Raw genomic sequence first — 21,921 nt, 5'->3', positions numbered from 1 at the left:
CCATCTTTTAAATGTGTGTAGTACAGTTTTATACCTACTGCAATATTTTGGGGGAAGAAAAATAGGAGAGGTCACTTCCTCAGAGAGGCTTTTCTCTGAAGACTCCATTGAAATCAGCTCCCCTCCTCCAGCCCCCTGGACTGGTTTTTCTTATCAAAGCACTCTTCCTTTATTGCATTTACAATAATTTGTAATTATCAATTTTATTTGTTTCCTTATTTATTTATTTATTTTTTTGCGGTACAGGGGCCTCTCACTGTTGTGGCCTCTCCTGTTGCGGAGCACAGGCTCCGGACGCGCAGGCTCCGTGGCCGTGGCTCACGGGCCCAGCCTCTCCGCGGCATGTGGGATCTTCCCGGACCAGGGCACGAACCCGTGTCCCCTGCATCGGCAGGCGGACTCTCAACCACTGCGCCACCAGGGAAGCCCCGGCCATTCTAATAGATGTGATTTCCATCTTTTTTAAGGCTGAATTATATATATACAATATATATATTATGTATTATATATATAAATTTATATTACATTTCTTTATGCTGAATGATATTTATATCTATCTATGTATATATGTATCACATTTTCTTTTTCCATTCATCTGTCATGAATATTTAGGTTGATTCCATATCTTGGCTCTTGTGTGTAATGCTGCAATGAACATGGGAGTGCAGACATCTCTTTGAGACACTGATTTCATTTCCTTTGTATCTATAACCAGAAGTGGAATTGCTGGATCACATGATAGTCCTATTTTTAATTTTTGAGGGCTCTCCATACTGTTTTCCATATGGCTATACCATTAGAAATGTGTGACTTTTTTTTAAACTCAAGAGTTTAAGGGTATTTTATTTAGTCTCCAAACTTATGGGATTTAAGGAAGCTATTCTTTTGTTAAAATTTCCAATTTTACTGTAAAATGATAGAGTACATAGTTTGTAGGCTATTGATTTTTTGAATTTATTGAAGTTTCTTTGTGAATTAATTCATGACCTATTTCTGTAACTGTTTCACATATGCTTGAAAAGAATCTGTTTTTCTCCATGGCATAATTTGCACATCTATGAAACAAGAAGAACCAAAAATATCCAACTCCTTTGATTTTTGTTTTGGAGGTTGCCAAACCAAAGACCAAAATGAAAGAAAATACAACACTTGTTCTTTTTGACTCTTTCTTTGGCAAACTCACAATGGGTATATCTTGACACAAGAAAGCACGTAGGGGACAGAGAAAAAGGAAAATATCTGTCCTTCCTGAAAACAGATTTGTTACCACTGAGTAACAGGTGCTTAATCCTCTGTGGGGGCATAATTCCAGCCTATAGAGAGGAACTAGATGGAGTGAAGGAGCAACCACCTGTGTTAGTGATTCTGCTCTGTGTTTGATTCCTTCAGGACCTGCTGGCCTTGGATATTTATAAAAGTGAAGCTGAGCCTTTGGCGTGCTACTCAGACTATCATTATATGCTAGGGTGGGGTGGTGGTCCTCCAACAGGCTGATTGATAGCAGCTGGCTAGCCAATCAGAGAGCCAGCCTAGTCATTTAGGGGGCAGCATGGATGCTTAGCTCAATTTTCCAAAAGGGGAATTTGATGGCCAAGGGCTTCACCTTATGGTTTTAGGTGAGATCCTTAATAGCCAACCTCTCAAGTTCTTCACCGTAAGAACTCCATGTGCCTCAGCTCCTGCACTGTCTCTGCTCATGCCATCTCTCACTCTCTTCTCTTCTGTGAGCTCTCATGGAACCCACTGTTGGCTTACCACCTCCCCCTGTACGTCATCAGCAATGTCTCCTTCTCTTTCCTAGGAGATCTCAAGCCTTTCCAAATACAATGAGTCATTAAGAAGCATTTTTAAAATATGTAGTTTTATATGGGTGTTTTTGGTGTTATTTGTTTCAACTTTGCTATTTGTTTGAAAGTTATCAAAGTTTACAGTTGGAAAAAATCCTTTTTTTTCCTTCCCCCAAAGTCAGTAACCTCAGCTATTGACACTATCGCAAGAGGTTTGTACTTTATCTGGATGAAGACAGAATATTGCTAACACCTGTCCACCAACAGGAGGAAAATCTTGCCCAGGAAAGGATGGCAGTTCCAGAGTGAAAGAAGACGGTGAGAGTGAAGAGAGTACCTGGAACTCAAGAGTATCAAGAATAGGAGGTGGCACCAGAATGATTTACTAATATTTTGGCTGTCATTAGAATAGTAGACACTTCACCATACAGGGGTGTGTCATGTACTGTGTACTGGAAAGGGCATGAAATCAGAGGGACCTGGTTATAATTCAGGTTTTGCTATATATTAGCTTTGAGATTTTGGCTAAGACACTTGACCACTTTGATTCCATGGTCCTCACATGTGGAACGTGTAAAATGCTAATGATAATAATAATACTTGCCACCCAATGTAAAAATATTGTCACTGGCATAGTAAAATGGCATATTGGTATAGTAACCCTTTAAACTTGTTACAAAAGTTAGAATGTTTTGAGGAGGGAGGTTTAGAAGTGCTTTCCATTGATTTGCTTACAAAGATATTTTCATCTTCCACTAGAAGTGTTGGCTATGAAAAACCTCTATAGAAATAATGATTTTTGAGGTTTTCTTCTGTTACTGTCAACCACTTTTAGCAGGTGTACAACTTTCTGTGTATGTCACCCAATTGACTTAAAAGTGATTTAATGAATGTATTTACTGATTGCCTCATTTCATAAAGGAATCTGAGTAAGGACCCTCAATTTAACATTCTTTTCTCTTTATATATTTGGAGCAGGCATTTATCTTGCCTTCCAACTCCAAACTACATGCCCCAGACACACTTACTGCTAATGTCCCTAATTCCTCATGACAAATCCCTATCTGTGCAGAATAACTGGTTGATTGCTGTAACTGAATCCTGACTGATTGATTTGTACACTTTTTTTGGGCAGGACCCCTGTGATATAGAGGAATGAACTTGCATTTTAGTGGGGGGAAAACAAATGATAAACAAATAATTAAGTAAAAGTTTTAGTAACTGATATGTCCTTCAGGTAAAAATAAAGCTGGAAAAGGGGATGTGGAGCGCAGGAGGTGAATGTTGTGAGTTTAAATACCGTGGTGGTGGGTACTGCAGTTTTAAATGCAAGTGGTCATGGAAGGCTTCCCTGATAAGGTGACTTTTGAGACCCGACTATTATGTCAATTGGGTACAAGTCCCTGGTGGAGTTCATGTGTTAAAATGCAATTATCCAATTACTCCTTTCCTTAGATAACTCCCTAAATGATGCTATTTTCCATCTCCAGGTGGTTATATTCTCTACCCACAGCAAACATGGCGGAAAAGGCTTCATCCTGATATCTGGGCCACCAATAAAGATGGCCACAGCACTTCCTGTGTTTGCCCTTAACAAAGATGGCGACAATACTTCCTGTTCGGGGCTTTTGCCTTCAACAAAAATGGTGTTTACGGTACAGGTTCCCTGACACTTTGGAGTCCGGTTGCAGTTTTTTTTTTTTTTTTTTTTTACTTAGGATACGTGTTTGCAGACGTAAGTAACAGGATCCCAGAACCCCCGTATGCATCTTTTCTCGAAGGCCCCGCGCCGCGGCGTCTGTGGCCTGGGCCCTGCGTGGCTCCCCCGCCCGCTAACTTGCTCGCGGCGTTCCCGAGCCGCTCGGGCTGGGGTGGCGGTGGAGGTGCTCGGGGCCCTGCTCTCCCCTCGGTCTTCTCTGCAGGTCATTCCCAGCACCCGCTTTATAGCGGGTCAGGTGGCCCCTAAAATCTTTCATAGTTCTTCCCGTTCCTAATGCCACAGGGCTTCAGCTGGCGAGGCGGGAAATAAAAAGTTCCACATCGGCGGGGACAGCCCAAAGGGCACATTTTCCTGCTCACCTGCCGCCTCTCGGGGTCGCCCGCTGTGGCTCTACTTTCTGTGGGTGTCATAAAGCCCCATTTGCCGCCCCCCGTCTCCCTTCCCCGCCACTTACATACCCTCTTAGCCGTCCCTCTGCTCACTGGTGCAGTGGTCTTAGAAACAAGCCTTCCATGGCGTGTGGACATTAAAAAAAAATCTTTTAAAGGAAAAAAAAAAGCACAACATTAAACGTCCCGTGCATGTGTGGCTATGACAGTGTTGTGATGGAGATTCGAAATTCTTCCAGAGGAGGGCTGGAGTCTGTGACTATACATAAGATTTACTGTAGACTGGGCATGAATGCCTAGTGTTCTCCTTGAAGGCAACGGTGTATAGGCCTTTTCTCTTAGGGAAAAAGATCCTTAAACTTATTGGTACCTGCCGGTTTATTGCCCCACTTCCATTGATGATCAGGTTCTGCAGATGCCCGCGGTCTTAAGGGCACTTGTGTGCATATTGGCGGTTTCTGCGGTAATGGGGTATCTCTGATGAACGCAATGTTAAAGGAAAAGCACTATTTCTTCTCAAGTATGTTAGAATGAAATGCTCCTCTGTAATCCTCAGGTAAAAGTTGCTTTTTTTTTTTTTTAGAAGATGTTGGGGGTAGGAGTTTATTACTTTATTTATTTTTGCTGTGTTGGGTCTTCGTTTCTGTGCGAGGGCTTTCTCTACTTGTGGCAAGCCGGGGGCCACTCTTCATTGCGGTGCGGGGGCCTCTCACCATCGCGGCCTGTCTTGTTGCGGAGCACAGGCTCCAGACGCGCTGGCTCAGTAGTTGTGGCCCAAGGGCCTAGTTGCTCCGCGGCATGTGGGATCCTCCCAGACCAGGGCTCGAACCCGTGTCCCCTGCATTAGCAGGCAGACTCTCAACCACTGTGCCACCAGGGAAGCCCCCAAAGTTGCTTTTTAAGCAGGGTCTCTAATCCACTTTTCCCCAAATCTCTTTATGGAACAAGGAATGGAGCTAGGACCCCATTGTGTGGAAAGTAAAAGCAGAGAAGATGATTCATGTTCTGAAGCATTCGAAGTTAATTCAGCTTGGCTTAACAGCCGTGTATTAAACACCATGGCCTGGCGTTCTGCTAGGGTTCAAAGATGTCCGTGACCTTAAGGAGCTTGCATTGTAAGACACTATCTTTAGAGGCTCATCAGGCTTCCTGTGATCTGAGCTACCATTTTGTGTCTTCCCAGGGGGAGATGGAGGCTAGAGACAAGCAAGTGCTTCGCTCCCTTCGCCTCGAGCTAGGTGCAGAGGTACTGGTGGAGGGACTGGTCCTCCAGTATCTTTACCAGGAAGGGGTCTTGACGGAAAGCCATGTTCAAGAAATTAAAGCTCAAGCCACAGGCCTCCGGAAAACAATGCTTCTGCTGGATATCCTACCTACCAGGGGTCCTAAAGCATTCGATGCCTTCCTAGATTCCCTGCAAGAATTCCCCTGGGTAAGGGAGAAACTGGAGAAGGCAAGAGAAGAAGCCATGGTTGAGCTGCCTGCAGGTAGGCCTCAAAAAGATCATTCCAGACCACCTCCAAGATTGTTGGAACTGTGCCCTTTGGATTTGAAGTTGGGGTTTTAGGCTGGGTGGGGGTTGGCAGGTCCTGAAAGTGGGAAAGGAGTTTGGTTTGCAGGCATGTGGCACTGGAGGGACTGGTTGAGGAGATGGAGTTAGGAAGTGCAGGGAAGGAGGGAGGAATGGAACACGATTGAGAGGGTGACGAGGGAGCTCAGAGAATACATTTAGAAATGCTTCCAGGGAAAGTTGGCAAGTCACTTGGGAGGCCTGTTCTCATCAGAGAGCCAGGTCATATCTCAGCCCTTGGCATTGGGAGCCATTTGGAAAGTGCAGATGGGAAAGCAGGCTTTAGGCTTCCTGATAACTGATTCGTGGGGTGCCAGAGCGGCCGGCCGGGAAAGGTCAGACTCATGAAGAAGGGGACAGCCTCTAGGAAGGCACGCCTTGCACCTGTTCCCTGGGCTGTCCTGCATGGCCAAAAGGGATTATTTGGAAGGCTGGCTTAGTTTGTTTTTAAAGACTATTGATTTAAAGTCATCCTTTTTAGTTTGGCTTTGTTCAGACACCTGGAGTATTTAATTTTATAAGGACAGTAGTTTTTTTTTGGGGGGGGAGGTGTCTTATTTTGATTTTAAGGAACGTTAGAAGCTATAGAAAAGAGAAACAGTCCTAGTGCTATCAGCCTGGCTTGTAGCAGGAAGATGTGAGATGAAACACTTATTTCTTCTCAACACCTCCCATGACAGTCTACTTTTTACAGAGATTGAGGAGCAGAGAACTGAACTGGCAAAAAAAAAAAAAAAGAAGGAAAAAAGAAAGTTGACTTGTAAATTTTTAACAGAGTTAGGAAATTGACATTCTTAGTTTTTTATAGCAGTGATAGTTAGACCTACCCCAACTCAGGGATCTCCAGAATTTCTTGTTGCTGTTTTTCAAATACCAATATAACTAGTAAAAACACAAATGCCGGTAATAAAGAAACTACTTTTATTATTTTTGCCCCATGGACCTCATATTTTGAATGATTTTCCAGACCACATGATAAGTAATCATGACTAATTCTTCTAATATTTTTATTAATGACATATGTCTGAATGTTTGATCAACATGAGATAACTGGGTGACTTAGGAAGGCCTGGGAAAATCCCAGTGGAAAAAGCAAAAATATTTTCATTTCCTTGCATGGCCAAATTACAGGTAAATGTATGTTCCAGGCTTTTTGAAATACTGAAAAAAGCTGGCCTTTGAGGACCGCAGGAATTTTCAGGTTGGATTGTTCTTACAAAATAAAATACTCCAGGTGTGTGAACAAAGCCAAACTGAAGTAGGTAAAATGTTTCTACCGCTTGATTGAAAGCAGAATATATAACATAGAAGTGGGGAGATGTTAAAAGAAATATTAGGGTGTCCGCTATCTTTTCATGGTATTTGACTTAGAGGTTCCTCTTGGCAACACATAGTTGGAAATAACAAAACAGGCAAAGCTGAAAGCCTGTTACTACTGAAATACTTAATTTAATTTTATAATCATTGTAGGTGTTGTAAATAGTATGATTGTATGTTGTTCAAAGAGATGTGACCCCGTTTTCATTTCTTCTGATTCATTCAAAGAACAAGAAAAGTTATTTTTGCCAAATGGTGAAAGTTACAAGGATGTTGAAGAAAAAAAAGAAAAACATATATATTTTTAAGTGAGCAGTATGAAACATTGCGGAGCAGGAAAAAATTCAGTGTATCTGTGCTGAAGTTTGGAAAAATAACGTTAATACGTTAATTCTGTGGAAGTGGTCAAATGGAACGATAGGTTGGCTACTGCACAAATGAAGTCCTCTCAATTGTTTTACTTCTTGTTGAGTAACACTGCTACTGAAAAAAATATCCTGAAGAGAGAATTTGATTTACATAGCGTTCTGTATACTTTCCACAGTGGCAGTTACACAAACTCACTTTTTAAATAGTTTTTGTTAATTACTGAATATTTTAAGTAAGATTACAAAATATAAGTAAGGTGTGAAGAACAATGGTACAGTGAACACCTGTCTCCCCATCACTCAGTTAAAAAATATTACATGGGGCTTCCCTGGTGGCGCAGTGGTTGAGAGTCCGCCTGCCAAAGCAGGGGACACAGGTTTGTGCCCTGGTCTGGGAAGATCCCACATGCCGCGGAGCGGCTGGGCCCGTGAGCCATGGCCGCTGAGCCTGTGCCTCTGGAGCCTGTGCTCCACAACGGGAGAGGCCACAACAGTGAGAGGCCAGTGTACTGCAAAAAAAAAAAAAATTACATGGCCTTTGAGGACCCCTGGGTGCTCCTCTCAATCCTAGCTCATCCCCAACCTCCGCTCACTGATAAACCTTGAATTTGGAGTTTATCATTTCCTTCTTCACTTTGTAATTTTCCATCTCATAAAACTCACTTTTAAAATCCACATATGTTATGGAAAATTCACTACACCATAAGTTTCAGCAATATCTATATACGTAAGGCGTGGAGGAAATGGTATATTTTAAAGGAGTTGTTAGTTAACAGCCTTCTTTATTTGAGACCTTAAACTTTGTGTTAAATTAACTTGATGGCTGTATTTTAATTATGAAATTAAATTAGGACTTAATTAATTGGAAACCTATTTTTTTTTAAATCCTGGAAAGAGTATATTAGACTTGAAATGCCTTAGTTTTAATGTAAAAAATGCGAATGGACCCAGAGGCCTATCTTCCAGGACCCCAGTGCTTCTCCAGTGTCGGAGTAATTTTAACAAGGTTTTAAATAGTCCATTTAAATTTTTGTAAAGGCATGTTTGAACTTTGAAGAATTAGAATGTAGGAAAATGTGGTGCTTATGTATGTATGTGTATACAATAACCTCTTCTGACTTTTTACTCATTTCAGTCGCAGTTATTAATTAATTTGTACAGGTTTGGTGGTCTTCTCTTGGGAGGCTTTGTAAACGAATGGGGAGGAATGGCTTTCTCTTTGGCCGAGAGGTCTATCCTGATTGATCTGAATGAACTGATGTTATTTTATAAAAAGTTTTCTTGTTTTGGTCTTTTCAGAGATTCCTGGTTTTCCTCTTGTTTGTTGGTTACCTTTTGTGTTTCACTTGTAAACTTTGAGCTACTTCAGAGGCCTTCTTTGGTGATTGATCCCGGTTAGTTGCTTTTAATTTCTATTCTGGGTGTCATTTTTTGTTTATTTATTTTTAATTTTTATTTTATTTTTTAATAGACACCTAGCCATTTTATTTTATTCTATTCTTGGCTGTACCGTGTGGCATGTGGGATCTTAGTTTCCCCACCAGGGATAGAATCCATGCCCCCTGCAGTGGAAGCCCTGAGTCTTAACCACTGGACCGCCACGGAGGTCCCTGGGTGTCATTTTTTAGAGAAGAATCAAGTTGTATCTTGATTCTCTCTATTCTTCTAAACCATGCCCCCAGGAAATTCCAAAACATTAAAAAAAAAAAAAGTTAAACTTTTGATTCTCTCAGTGTGCCTAGATGACTGGTATCCCTATCCCTATTAAAAAAAAAAAAAAAGACCAAGATGTTAATGGATAATTGATTTTGTGTTTTTCCTCACCTTATAAAGACACTTATATTTTATTATTTTTTAATCTTTTTTTATAAATTTATTTTATTTATTTATTTTTGGCTGCGTTGGGTCTTCGTTGCTGCGCGTGGACTTTCTCTACTTGCAGCGGGCGGGGGCTACTCTTCGTTGCGGTGCACAGGGTTCTCATTGCGGTGGCTTCTCTTGTTGCAAAGCACAGGCTCTAGGCGTGCGGGCTTCAGTAGTTGTGGCTTGCGGGCTCTAGAGCGCAGGCTCAGTAGTTGTGGCACAGGGGCTTAGTTGCTCCGCAGCATGTGGGATCTTCCTGGACCAGGGCTCGAACCCATGTCCCCTGCACTGGCAGGCAGATTCTTAACTCCTGCACCACCAGGGAAGCCCAAGACTCTTATATTTTAAAAGAGGAATTCTGGCAATAAAATGACTTAATCCCGCTTGGCACCATGGAAGGCACACTTCATGGTATGTCCCGTACTGGACAAGGTCACGTAGTAGACACTAGATTAGCTGGAAATCCTCCCTGGGCTCCTGGCAGGTCACTTAGGAGATGAGGATAGTGCTGAATCTGGGTAAAGGCAGCATGTGTCTTCCTGCCTGGCTTCCCACTACTCATGGGCCCTGTCTAGGCTGACAAGCTCGCTCTGGTGCCTGAGCTAATCTGGATCTGGAAAGGAGGTTTGTCAGCAGCCCCTGTCTCACCAGCTGGTAGGACTTAGCCTTAGGTCATGGTGGGAGTGACTTCTGGGCCCAAGGACTCCCTGTTCTACCATGTTGGCCCTGGCTGTGGGATTGGGTCTCTGCCATGATTCCCACTTAACAGTCAGCCTGGCAACCCTTCCTTTAACCCCAGTCTTTTTTAGGCTTGGGAGTTTTTTTTTTTTTCTTTCTTCCTAGGCTAAATTTCTGCTTTATATTCTCTTAGCCACCAGCAAGGATGAAAGATAAATATCTTATAATGCAGCTCAGTAACTCCTATTTTAGCATCAGATGCCTCAACTCTGGCCTGCTGGAGTAGCTGTCCTGGGGCTGACATTTGTTGTAGCCTTGCCTGAGCTTGAGCTGGTCCTCGCCATGGACCCTGTGCCCTGGACTCTGTGGCTGTCCTCACTGGAGCAGGATGTAGGGCTGGCCTGTTTCCCCTCTGCCCAGAGGGTCCAGGGCTCAGCCTGTCCCTTTTGGAGCTGGCCTCGTGTGACCACGTAGAGCTAGTCAGCCGCTGTTTTGAGATATACTCTGGCTGTCAGATGTATACTTGGATACATCTGAAGTTACTGAGCAATAAAGTTACTGAGCAATAAAAAAGCAATGAAGTTTTTACTCTAGGTATTGTAATAGGTTTATTAGAGAGATTTCTAGCCTGGGACTCTTTAATCATACCATGAATTCATACCTACTCTGGGTATGGTAATTTCAGTGTTGTCTTAGTTCATCAGCTTGTGGTCTGTCCAGGCACTTCCACTGTGGCTGAGTAGTGTTCACTCTGTGTCATCCTGTGTCTTAGAGAGGGGATGGTGGGTCAGCATTCAGAGCAAGACCCCTCCTTGTGCTAAGGGCAGATTCTACAGAGAGCCCAGGTTTCTATGTGTCTCCAATATGATTATCATATACTTCCTGAGGACCAACTAGATGCCAGGCACTAGGTGATAAAGATACATGAAGATCTCCAGATCAGCTGAGAAGACTCGTTCATTCATTCAACAGGTATTAGTCTTGACCACGTGCCAGACATTGGGTGCTGGGTACATCGTAGTAAACAAAGCGCCTGCCCTTCTGGAGCTCACTATATTCTGTGGTCTGATGGGGACCGACAACGAGCAAGTGAATAAATAATACATCAGGTGGTGAGAGTGCTTTGAAGGACAGTGTGCGTGGTGTTGAGGAAGGGCTTTCCGTAGTATGTGGGGTGGTCAGAGAAAGCTTCTCTGATGAGAGGACGTTGAGTAGAGACCTGAATTCTTCAATAGAGTGGATACCTGGAGGAAGAGCTTTCAGATAGAGGGGACCACGAGTGCAAAGGAACTCAAGTGGAGCCCCAGTGACAGGGTGCCTAGAGCCCAGGCCCTTCTGGGAGAATAATCTTTCTCCCAGAGAGATGCTACGTCATATTGCCGGTTGTAAAGGCCCAGTCTCGACTGTTTGTCCTTGTGGTTCCCAGAATGTGAGATGTGTGCACAGCCATGATCTTGGGTGGCTCTTAAAATGATTTTAGATGATATGTGGACATGGGATTAGATCACAAGGTGAAAGAGCTATTTCCTTTTTCTTTCTGTTTCAATCCTGATAACATCCAAGTGAAAACGTCCATTTGGTACAAGTGTTTCTGTAACATCTCTTGACACTTGCCGATTTTTCTTCGTAACAGACAGCAAAAGCTCCTCATGCTTAAAGCCTTCTGTAGACAACAGTATTTAGTTACAATTTAGTTGTTTTGCTTGTTTTTTCCCCTTGTATCAATTTGATGGTTTTATGACATTATGACATTATGGCAAGTAAAACTGTTTTCTGTTTACTTTAAAATACATTGTATTTAAGTAAAAATGAGTCAACATAAAGAAAAAGACTAAGAAAATAATAATGGTATGACAATATGGCAAAAAGTGTGCAGATGCGTGTCATGTATTTTCTCATTTGAAAAGAGCGACAGGAGTTTGGGGCAGGAAGCATCATCTGGCTGGCACAGTTGGGGCAGGAAGGCTCTGGCTCTAGTTCAAATGGAAGATAACACCATATTCAAGGTACTTTACTGTTTTGCGTATTCAGTGGATGCACAGTGGCTGGGAACTGGTTAAATTTATTAGCAGAATTGCCAGAATGACTTAATTTTAAGTTGTCTAATTTGTAAACGCATTCGCTTGCTGATGTAACAAGTCAGCAAAATGGAGACACATCCCAGTATTCCAGACTTTAAGACTGGGAGGGTGATGGTCGCAGATCATCTCATTTTTCTCTGAGAAAACGGAGTGCTAGAGAGATTAAGACAACTTGCCCATGATCACACAGCTAGTTAATGTAATTTATTGCCAGGACTGGAACCCAGGCCTCCCGACTCTGGATTTAAGACTTTTGCTATGCAGTCTTGGCTCCCTGCTGGGTTTGAAATGGAATTGTATTATGCTGTAGTGTTAATCATTGAAATTAGCCTTTAAAAAAATCGTACTAATGCTTTTTTCTTCATTTTAAGAGGAAAATTTCAAGGGCTTTTAGAGGTACACTGGGATGAGATTTTACTAAAATATTTAATTTTTTTCAGTGCCAATTTTAATCATTTAAAAGGAAATTTTGATGGGTCAGTACTGCATTCTGTCAGAAGACTCCACCCCTCACCCCCCCACCCCCTTCTGCAAGGCTGACATACAGAAAGGGCGGAAGACTTTTATCAAGTATTTATGGGACTGATGAAATAATGCATCTGTTGGCAGCAAACTGCAGCTCTTTCTAGGAATAGCAAACCGTGTGACAGGTCTCTCCTCAGCAGGGATGCCTCCATATCCATCTAAAAAATGGATTTAATGTTCTTTCCTTTTAGAAATTCTCACTGTGACATTTTTTTCTCCCTCCTGTGGATGTATGGGTCGCTTGGCTACATCAATCACCCTACTGACCCTCAGGGTTGATTTAGCTCAGTGTTGTTTAACTCTGGCTTTTAAAAAAAGCCTAATGATCCTCAGGCTTCACCCCAGGCCAGTTCATGCCAAAATCTGTGGAGGTGGGGTCTGGGCACAAACACGCATACGCAGGCACAGACACCTTCCTAGGTTAATTTTGAAGTGCAGCCAGGATTGAGAACCTTGAGATCCGACCAGCAGATCGTGCACATGGCTCCTTTCTCACTTATTGCTCCCTGGGTATGGGCCTCCCAAAGCTGTGTGCTTGCTTGAAGAGTTGCTGTTGTTTTCAGGTGGGGGAAGGTGGAAGGGAGCTAGGAATAGGATGTAGAAGGATAGATAGCTTTGTTTTAAATCTGTGCTCACCATTGTTGTTAATTCTTTGAATTCCCTGAACGTTGTTGCTTAAGAAGGTTCTAGCATCGCAGACCCCATGCAGGTGTGACTCTACCACCAACATTAGACTCCATTAGCGCTCCTTGGGGATTCATAGGCTACGTGTTCACAGATCAAAACTGAAGAGAGGGTTTTGAACTATCTGGTGAATTCGGATTTGGGGGAATTCCATTCATTGTCTATTCACATTGTTTAGTAATTACAGACCATCCACAATACTGTGTGCCCTGTAGATCAAGCTATGTCCAAATGGAGACAGAACCTGCTGGAGGAGAGTGAGTTGGGTGCTGCTCTCAGCTACAGAGGGAGCTGAAGATGGCTTGAGGATGGATGAGAGGAGGAGAGACAAATGGCCAGTCGGGAAGACTGGGACTGGCTTAGTCTGTCCATCTGTGGGTTGGTCAGACAATCTGCCCACAGTTTCTGTTTATAATTAAAAATGAATTTTAATCTTTTCTGTGTCTCACCAAGAACCTCAAATAATACCAGTGAAATAATAATCATAGTATTTATCAGCAGCTTAACTTATCATGTGCCAGGCACTGTTCCAGGTCCTTTGCATTTATTAATTCATTTAATCCTGACAGTAACTTAATGAGGTAGAAAGTATTATTACCCTCATTGCACAGAGATGTGAAGTCACTTGCTCAAGGTCATACAATGTAGTTAAGCCAAATTTGCGATCTAGGCACTTTGACTTCAAAGCCTGCTGCTTCATGTCCTGTAAAGACTCTTTCTCAAAATTTGCTTTTCTCTCCTCCCGAATTCTGATAACCTGTGGCTGCTTCAGAGCCTGTTATTTACCAGCCCCCACGTTTTCCTCCCCGCCTACTCCAGGCTCTCCCAGACATGCAGCCGCAGGGTCTTTTTCTTTCCCATCTATTGTCCAAAGACTAATTTCTGGTTGGTCTCTCTCTCCCATCTCTCATTTTATCCTTTTTGGGGGTGGGGTGGGGAGGGGGAGGGTCTAATGTGAAGCCATAGGGGGTCAAGGGACAGGGCCCTTGGGTTGCTTCCATCCCACTTGCAACCTTGAGAGTAAAAAAACTCAGTCTTCTTGGCTGTGATCAGGAGATGGTGTGTTGGCTCTCCTGGTCCTGGAATCAGGTCCCACTTTTCCAGCTCCTAAATCATGCTATGGAAAGTCATCAGTTGCAATAACCAGCTTTTCTGGTGGCGTGGCCTCAGAGTTTAACTGTACGTTTAGCAAGGTAGTGTTCTCTTTTCATGGGTATAGTTCAAACTTGTAGGCTGCTGTTGTAGCTAGCTGCAGGAATGTTTGCCTTTACTTAATTTTAATAGGCAGCTGTGTTTATACTTGTTCCTCTGTTTGAGCAGTAAGGAGTATATGAATATGATTCTTTGGAGGACTTTTCCCCCAGAGGAAAAAAAGAGTACATTGTACTTTTCCAAACAGTAAATTTTAATTGAGAAGGAAATGTAACTTCTAGAAGTTTGGGGCAGGTTTTAGTCTTAGGCTTTACTTTTGTTAGCATTATAAAAGAAATCTTAACTCCTTGTGAGAAGCGCCAAGTTGACAATTCCTGGAAATGTTCATGTTCTATTTATGCTCAGCACCATAGCAGAGAGGGTGGCGACACTGTTACCAAAATAAAACTGCTGAGATGTAGTAAGTGGCAAACGAGAGCTTATGGTTTTATAACCTAAATATAAGACTTTTAAAGCATCTCTCAGTCCCACCATTTGTCCGTAAGGTATATGGGGGCTGAGTGGTAATGATGCAGTTGTTATGGAGAATTACAGAGCAAGCAGAGCACATCTGTTGGGACTTGACCTGTTGTTAGAACTGGGGAAGGTGAGAGCCGGAAGGTACCTCAGAGACTTTACAGATGAGGGAACTAAGAGATGCGTATCAGTCAAACATGTATGTGGGCTCTTTGGTTCAACCAGTAGACCTCTTGCTAACATAAGCAAAAGTGGAAATTTCTCTAACGTGCACTGGGTAGTTCACAACTTTGAAGTAGTTGCTAAAATTTCAGGGCTCAGTAAAGGCAGGAGTCAGGCAACCCTGGGGATTTCTGGGCATTGATGACCATCTCCAGCTCAGTTCCTCCACTTTGTCTTCTCTCGACGTTCAGAGTCTGGTTGGCCTAGGCTGAGTCATGAGCCCTTCCCTTAGGACACCAGAGTCACCTGGAGTGGGGAAGGGACAGTTCCAAAAGGAAGAGGTGAAAGCTCATTCGTGCTTTGTGATACTGGGGCTGGACCCTGCAAACATTTCTCCTTTGTCAGGTGGTGCAGTGTTAGTTTTCATCAGTATCATGCCCATTCTTTTTATATTTAACAGGTTCTACACTTGTGGGCCTGGAAAGAACTGGTAGCCCTTTAAGGAAGGAGAATGTTCTACATCTTTTTTCTTTTTCTTTTTTTTTAAAAATAAATTTATTTATTTATTTATTTTTGGCTGCGTTGGGTCTTCGTTGCTGTGCACGGGCTTTCTCTAGTTGCAGTGAGCAGGGCCTACTCTTCCTTGTGGTGTGCAGGCTTCTCATTGAGGTGGCTTCTCTTGTTGTGGAGCGTGGACCCCAGGCATGCGGGCCTCAGTAGCTGTGGCACGCGGGCTCAGCAGTTGTGGCTCACGAGCTCTAGAGCGCAGGCTCAGTAGTTGTGGCGCATGGGCTCAGTTGCTCCGCGGCACGTGGGATCCTCCCGGACCAGGGCTCAAACGCGTGTTCCCTGCATTGGCAGGCGGATTCCCAACCACTGTGCCACCAGGGAAGTCCCTGTTCTACATCTTAATATAGCAAGGCCCAGGTTGAAGGCCAGAGGTAGTAGGAAGAGTAAAGGAGAACAGTTTTTGAAAGAAGATAGGTCTTCTAAAACCTTTTCAAAATCAGACGATATTGGGGGGAAAAATGGATTGAGAATGTTGAAGTAGAGAGGAGGTTAGAAGGAGAATTTGGATTGAGTTCTAGCCTAAGGGCTTTACATATATAAACTCACTTTATCCTCATAGACCTTTGAAGTAGGTACTATTACCGTCAGTAGGTAAATCGCCCAAAGTCACACAGCTCAATAGTAGCAGAGCTGAGATTCGAACACTGACAGTCTGGTCTTCCAGTCTTATTGATCACTAGGCAATTCCAGTTCTCGGTTCTGATTGGAGTCATGTGCCTTAGATTACCTGACCTGGGCTAGGCACAGCTTCTTTATTTCCTGACCCCTTTTTGCCTTGGGTCTCACCTGTGGCCAACATTTTCATGCTTTTTTTGTTGTTGTTGTTTGTTTTTTATACAGTTTACCAAATGGGAGATTAAAAGATATACCAAAGAGGATAAAAAATGTTTTTTAAGAAATGTGATTAGACAAAGATTTTAAGAGATTGACATGGCAATTTTTGTTTGTTGAGTCTTTAAACTCTTCTCTCCCCTTTCAATTTCTTTTTATTCTCAATTAGTCTCAATTTGATGGTGCCATGGGAAAATGTGCTTTTTTCAGGCCTCTCCTATTTGTTTGAGCCCTTTTATTCCTTCATGTGTCTGTCAGGATCCATTCTAGAGACAAAAACCACTAGTTATTTGAATAAGGAAAATTTAATATAAAGAATTATACACTAGTAAAAAGTTAACAATGGTTAACTACTGACAGAGGTAAAAGAGGTCTCCAAGGAATACAGGAATAGCAAGTGGAAGAAGCTACTTTTTCTAGGGCTGCAAGAGAGTACAGGTTGAAGGCCTTACGAGCTTGCACAAGGCCCCTCTCCACTCCCAAGGCTGTGGCTCAGACCTCACTGGAGGTGAGGTGACTGCCACATGAGTATGCAGCCTGCCGGTGGCCAGGGAACTAGCCGGAGGTTCCAGGCTGGAGCTGGTCTGTAGGAGCTGCCCACCAGGTTGAGAAACTTGTTAGAGAATGTGGGTAGAGCAGAGTTGATTCTCAGAAAGCAGACTGCTGAGTGGTAGAGAAATTCCCTGGATAGTGAGCACCTTTTATTTCCCAAACACCACTGGCAGTAGTACACTTCAGGGGGGATAAAGCATCCCAAACCAGAATGAAAAGCCCCTTCCTCTGCAATGGCCTTGCAGTATCCCTCTAGTGCCCTCTACTGATGAAAACTAACACTGCACCACCTGACAAAGGAGAAATGTTTGCAGGGTCCAGCCCCAGTATCACAAAGCAGGGCAAATAGGGTGAATACATTGTATTAGCAAGAAGTAATACATTGCTAATTGGTGCACCTCATCTGTAAAAGGATGATAGTACATAAATCCCGAAGTACTTTTTAGACGCTGATTCATTCATTCATTCATTAGGCAACATTTTTTATCTACCATTGCTGGCTGTTCTGCTAAGGCTTTGAGATTATGATTGTCATTGTCTATTTTTCTTTGTTCCTCCCTGCAAAAAGAGTGCAGTCTTCTCTAAGGCAGAGGCTGTGTTTTTTTTTTTTTTTTTTTTTTTTGTGGTGTGCGGGCCTCTCACTGTTGTGGCCCCTCCCGTTGCGGAGCACAGGCTCCGGACGCGCAGGCTCAGCAGCCATGGCTCACGGGCCCAGCCGCTCCACAGCATGTGGGATCCTCCCGGACCGGGGCACGAACCCGTGTCCCCTGCATCGGCAGGCGGACTCTCAACCACTGCGCCACCAGGGAAGCCCAGAGGCTGTTTTTTTCTCTGTACTTGTAGAATCTGTCTAGCATAGTGCTAGATACATGTTAATCCTCAGGTTTATTGAATGAATGAAGGAATGACTATAAAAATGAATGTAAAGGCAGAGTAGTACCCTCAAAGAGTTTGTTTATTTTAATTTATTTTAGGTTTTTTTTGGCCGTGCCACACAGCTTGTGGGATCTTAGTTCCCTGACCAGGAATCGAACCTGGGGCCCCAGCAGTGAAAGCGCCAAATCCTAACCACTGGACTGCCAGGGAATTCCCATCAGAGAGTTTAAATTGCAACTGGGGAAAGGTAGAGGCAAGTACTTAAGTACTGATATAATACAGTATTCTGGTTATCTTTTGTTGTGTAACAAGCTACTCCAAAACTTAGTGGCTTAAAATAACAGTCCTGTATTTTACCCATGAATGTGCAGTCTGGCCAGGGCTCAGGTGGGACAGCTCATTTCTGTTTCACCCCGTGCCAATTGTGGTGGTTTACCTGGGGCTGGAGGATCCATTTCCCAGGTGGGTTGCTCACATTTCTGGTAAATTGGTGCTGCTTGTTGGTTTCTCTCCACGTAGGCCTTTCTACAGGTAGCTGGGGTTTCCTCACAGTATGGTGGTTGTGTTTCAAAGGGCAGGGAGTAGAAGCTGCTTGTTTCTTAAGTCCTGGATCCGGATACTGGCATAGTGTTGGCTTTCACTGTGTTCTTTCAGTTAAGCTGTCCCAAAGCCCAGATTCAAAGAGAGGAGATAGAGACCTCACATTTCCTGGGGGGTATGTCAATCATTTTGGGGCCTTACTGTACTTATCAGATATAGTGGTTTAAAATATGTATATTTCTTATCATAAATGGGAAATTAGCTGCCCTGTATGAAAGTGACTTGTAAATTAATAACAAATGTTATTTGATGTTGTTAATGTTTAACAAGAAAGTTTTAAAAAGTGAAAATGGATTTTTTTTCCGAATATAAAAGCAACACGTATTTGTTGTTTAAAAAAAAGCTCTAGAAAGATATCAAGAAAATGGAAATCACCCATAATCTTATTGCCCAGAGATAACCACGGTTTATAATAAATGAGTAGTGAAATGCAATATTTGGGTTTTTACCACAGGAAATTTTGTTTTAGAAGCTCTTTCTTTTCTGAGCGCTAGTCATTTTGAGAAAGTTATTGATACTAACACTGAAATCCATGGGATGCCAAATAAAGAAAAAAATTCAGATTATATGTGTGTGTGTAAAAATATATACTTTTCTTCAGAGAGTGAAACTTTCTGAATCAACCTGAAGTAGTCTTTTCACATTATTATGAAGGCTCCTTGCTATTTCAATTAGCAGAGGGTGGGTGTGGGAACCCTGGACTTAAATGACCTTCTCCAGTGACTCTTAGGGAACTACGAGTGGTATTTTTCACTCTGCCATTTAAAGTATTTTTCTGTTTATTTTTCTGTGAGTATTCTATTTCAAAGTATTGCACTAGATTATTATATAACCTGATTTTTTCAAAGTCTCCTGTCTGTATGCTTTTAAATACTACTACATTTCTAAATCTTTCTTCTTCACTGTTTTTCCCAAACTGTTGGGCTATAGGTGATTAAACCTTTGCCTGTGGTGTGTTAAGATATATTGATGTCCTTCAAATTGCCTAGATTTGTAAGTATGTTAGTGTTCTGAATTGTAGATTAGATTTTTCCCCCCTTGCTCTTGGAAAGGCATTCCGAATACCTTTTTTTTTTTTTGAACAAATCAGTATATTTCAAAGAAACTGTTAAAATCTTTGGCAGAATAGACATATCCCACGCCCCTCACTCTTTATTACCAGGGTAATACCATAAACCATTGTAGGAGGGGCTGGATAAGTCAGAGAAAAGAGCAGGTATGAGAAACACCAGAACTTTGCTTCCTGCATGATTTCAGCAAACACTTATTGAATATCTACTACGTGCCAGGAGTTAAACAGGTATACAAAAGTTAAGGTATAATCCCTGCCCTCAAGGTGCTCCAGATAAATGAGATGATACATGTAAAGTACTTAGAACAGAGCCTGGCATATATTACACATTCAGTTAATGTTTGCTGAATGTTAGTAAAATTCCATAGGAGGCATACAACTAGGAAAAAATGTCTAAAAAGTCGTCTTAGGGAGACAATAATGAAAGTAAGGTTGAGAAGCACTGGATGGGGAAGGACTTGTTACCTGATTGGACCCTGGGCTGAGGGAGACGGAGGATTCTGGGATGACGCCCAGGTTTCTGGTTTGGACACTTATTGAAATTCACCAAGACCGGATACACAGGAGGTATGGTTGATGTACAGATTATGCTCGTTGAATTTAAGCTAGTAGTGACTCACAGGTATTGGGCACTTATTGTGAGCCAGCTCCTTTAGGTGCTGTACATTTGTCAGTAGTGCGAAGTAGACACTATAATATTATTGTTCCCGTTTTAAAGATTAGGAAGCTGAGACCCAGCCCAGGGCCACATAGCATTTCCTTTAGTGAAAATGCTTGGTAAGCTTTTGGAGATGTGGGTCTAGGTTCAGGATGGAGTCCTGCTTCTACCTTTTGTTTGCTGTTTGACCTTGGGGATTATTATTATTTTTTTCTCTGAATATAATTCCTTTGTTTATAAAATAGAGCTGCCTCTTGCTCTTCTCCAAGAGTAGTTGTTCACGTTAAATGAGAGGAGATATGAACACATCTTCTAAAGCGTATGTGTATATGTAGGTAGTATTTTTTTTTTTTTCCCCGGCACGCGGGCCTCTCACTCTTGTGGCCTCTCCCGTCGCGGAGCACAGGCTCCGGACGCACAGGCTCAGCGGCCATGGCTCACGGGCCCAGCCGCTCTGCAGCATGTGGGATCTTCCCGGACCGGGGCACGAACCCGTGTCCTCTGCATCGGCAGGCGGACTCTCAACCACTGCGCCACCAGGGAAGCCCTGTAGGTAGTATTTTTAATGTTAGCTGGTACCCCACAGTAAATGCTGTTTTCTCCCTTGCTGTACTTCTTACCTTTCTCCTCTGTGTTCAGGTAGCTCCCAGGGGTGTTGGAAGGACAGAGTGAGAGCCTCCCACCCCCTCCCTCCACCATTTTTGTTGCAACTACGTCCATGTTGTCTGATTCTTCCCCATCATCCATCCCAGAAGATGACTAAGGAAGCTTTTATTTCCATGGGTTTTCATGAACCTCCTCCCATCTAAACACAGTGATTCACTTCTCAAGCTGTAGTCATTTGACTTCTGCCCCTTACAGCTGTTTTCACAGAGGTCATCGGTGACCTTTGGTTAGGTCGATCGACGTTTTTCAGGTTGCCACTTGCTGTCTTGGCAGCATCTGACGTTGGGGGCCACTCTCTCATTCTTGATGTTGCCTCCTTCCTTGGTCCTGTTTTTCCTTCTGCCTCTCCATCTACTATTTCTCAACTTCTTCTTAGTCTGCTTGCCTCTTAAATGCTTGTCTTCTCCTGAGTTCTGTCACATCCTTCCTCTCCTCTCACTGGCACCATTCTTCTTGGGCAAAGCCCATCTGTACTCATGGCTCGATGACCACTTCAGTAAGAACTGCTTCTAAATCTCTGTCTCCAGCCCAAATAGATAGCTGCACTCCAGTCCTCGGTACCTTAGCTCAACATGGCCAAAATACGACCCCTCATTTCACACATCAAACTTCCTCCTCCTCAGCGATACTTATTTTTCTCCAATTCAAAAATATATTCCTATATATGGGCTTTATTTATTTATTTATTTTTTTGAGTTCCCCAACCAGGGATTGAACCTGTGCCCCCTGCAGTGGAAGCATGGAGTCTTAACCACTGGACAGCCAGAGAAGTCCCAAAAGTGGGCTTTTTTAAATTGTTATTTTATTTTATTTTTTTTTAAAGCACTTTTTCCGGACATCACTTCTTTCTTGAAGCTTTGCATGACCCCTTCATGGCTAGCTGAGAAACTCCTCTTCTGTGTTTCCAGAGGGCTTGGGGCATGTTTCTGTTATGGCACATCCATACTATGTTAGAGTTTTGTCCTCAAGCATACTCTGAGTTTGGTGAGGGCAAGAACTTAGTTTTACAACCTTATAGACTCAGAACCTAACATGTTGCCAGATACCTAGTGGGCCCAATAAACATTAGTTGAATGAGTGATCTGTGGTAGCCTTATTTGCTCCCCTCACTTCCCTCTTAATCGCTAAGTACCATAACTATTTATATTAGTTTGCTAGGGCTGCCATAATAAAATACCCAGGCTATGTGGCTTAAACAACAGAAATTTATTTTCTCACAGTTCTGCAGGCCGGAAGTCCAAGATCAAATTGTCAGCAGGTTTGTTTTCTTCTGAGGCCCCCTTG

General features: G+C 42.9%; 1 protein-coding gene across 9 annotated transcripts in view; it reads left to right on the top strand.

The window, feature by feature from the left end:
- The first annotated feature begins 3,382 nt into the window (after positions 1-3,382).
- CRADD (CASP2 and RIPK1 domain containing adaptor with death domain) overlaps positions 3,383-21,921 on the top strand; it is a 224,174-nt gene continuing 205,635 nt past the window's right edge. For all 9 annotated transcript variants that reach the window (XR_012324257.1, XR_012324259.1, XR_012324260.1 and 6 more), the window contains exons 1-2: positions 3,383-3,522; positions 5,080-5,383. Coding sequence is in view for 1 of the 9 variants with exons in the window: in XM_033866260.2 (XP_033722151.1) it covers positions 5,086-5,383 (298 nt within the window). In the remaining 8 variants the exon portion in view is untranslated. The remainder of the gene's footprint in view (positions 3,523-5,079; positions 5,384-21,921) is intronic.

The sequence above is a fragment of the Tursiops truncatus genome, chromosome 11 (genome assembly GCF_011762595.2).
Source record: "Tursiops truncatus isolate mTurTru1 chromosome 11, mTurTru1.mat.Y, whole genome shotgun sequence".
NCBI classification, from domain to species: domain Eukaryota; kingdom Metazoa; phylum Chordata; class Mammalia; order Artiodactyla; family Delphinidae; genus Tursiops; species Tursiops truncatus.
This window is presented reverse-complemented; position numbering and strand designations above follow the sequence as displayed.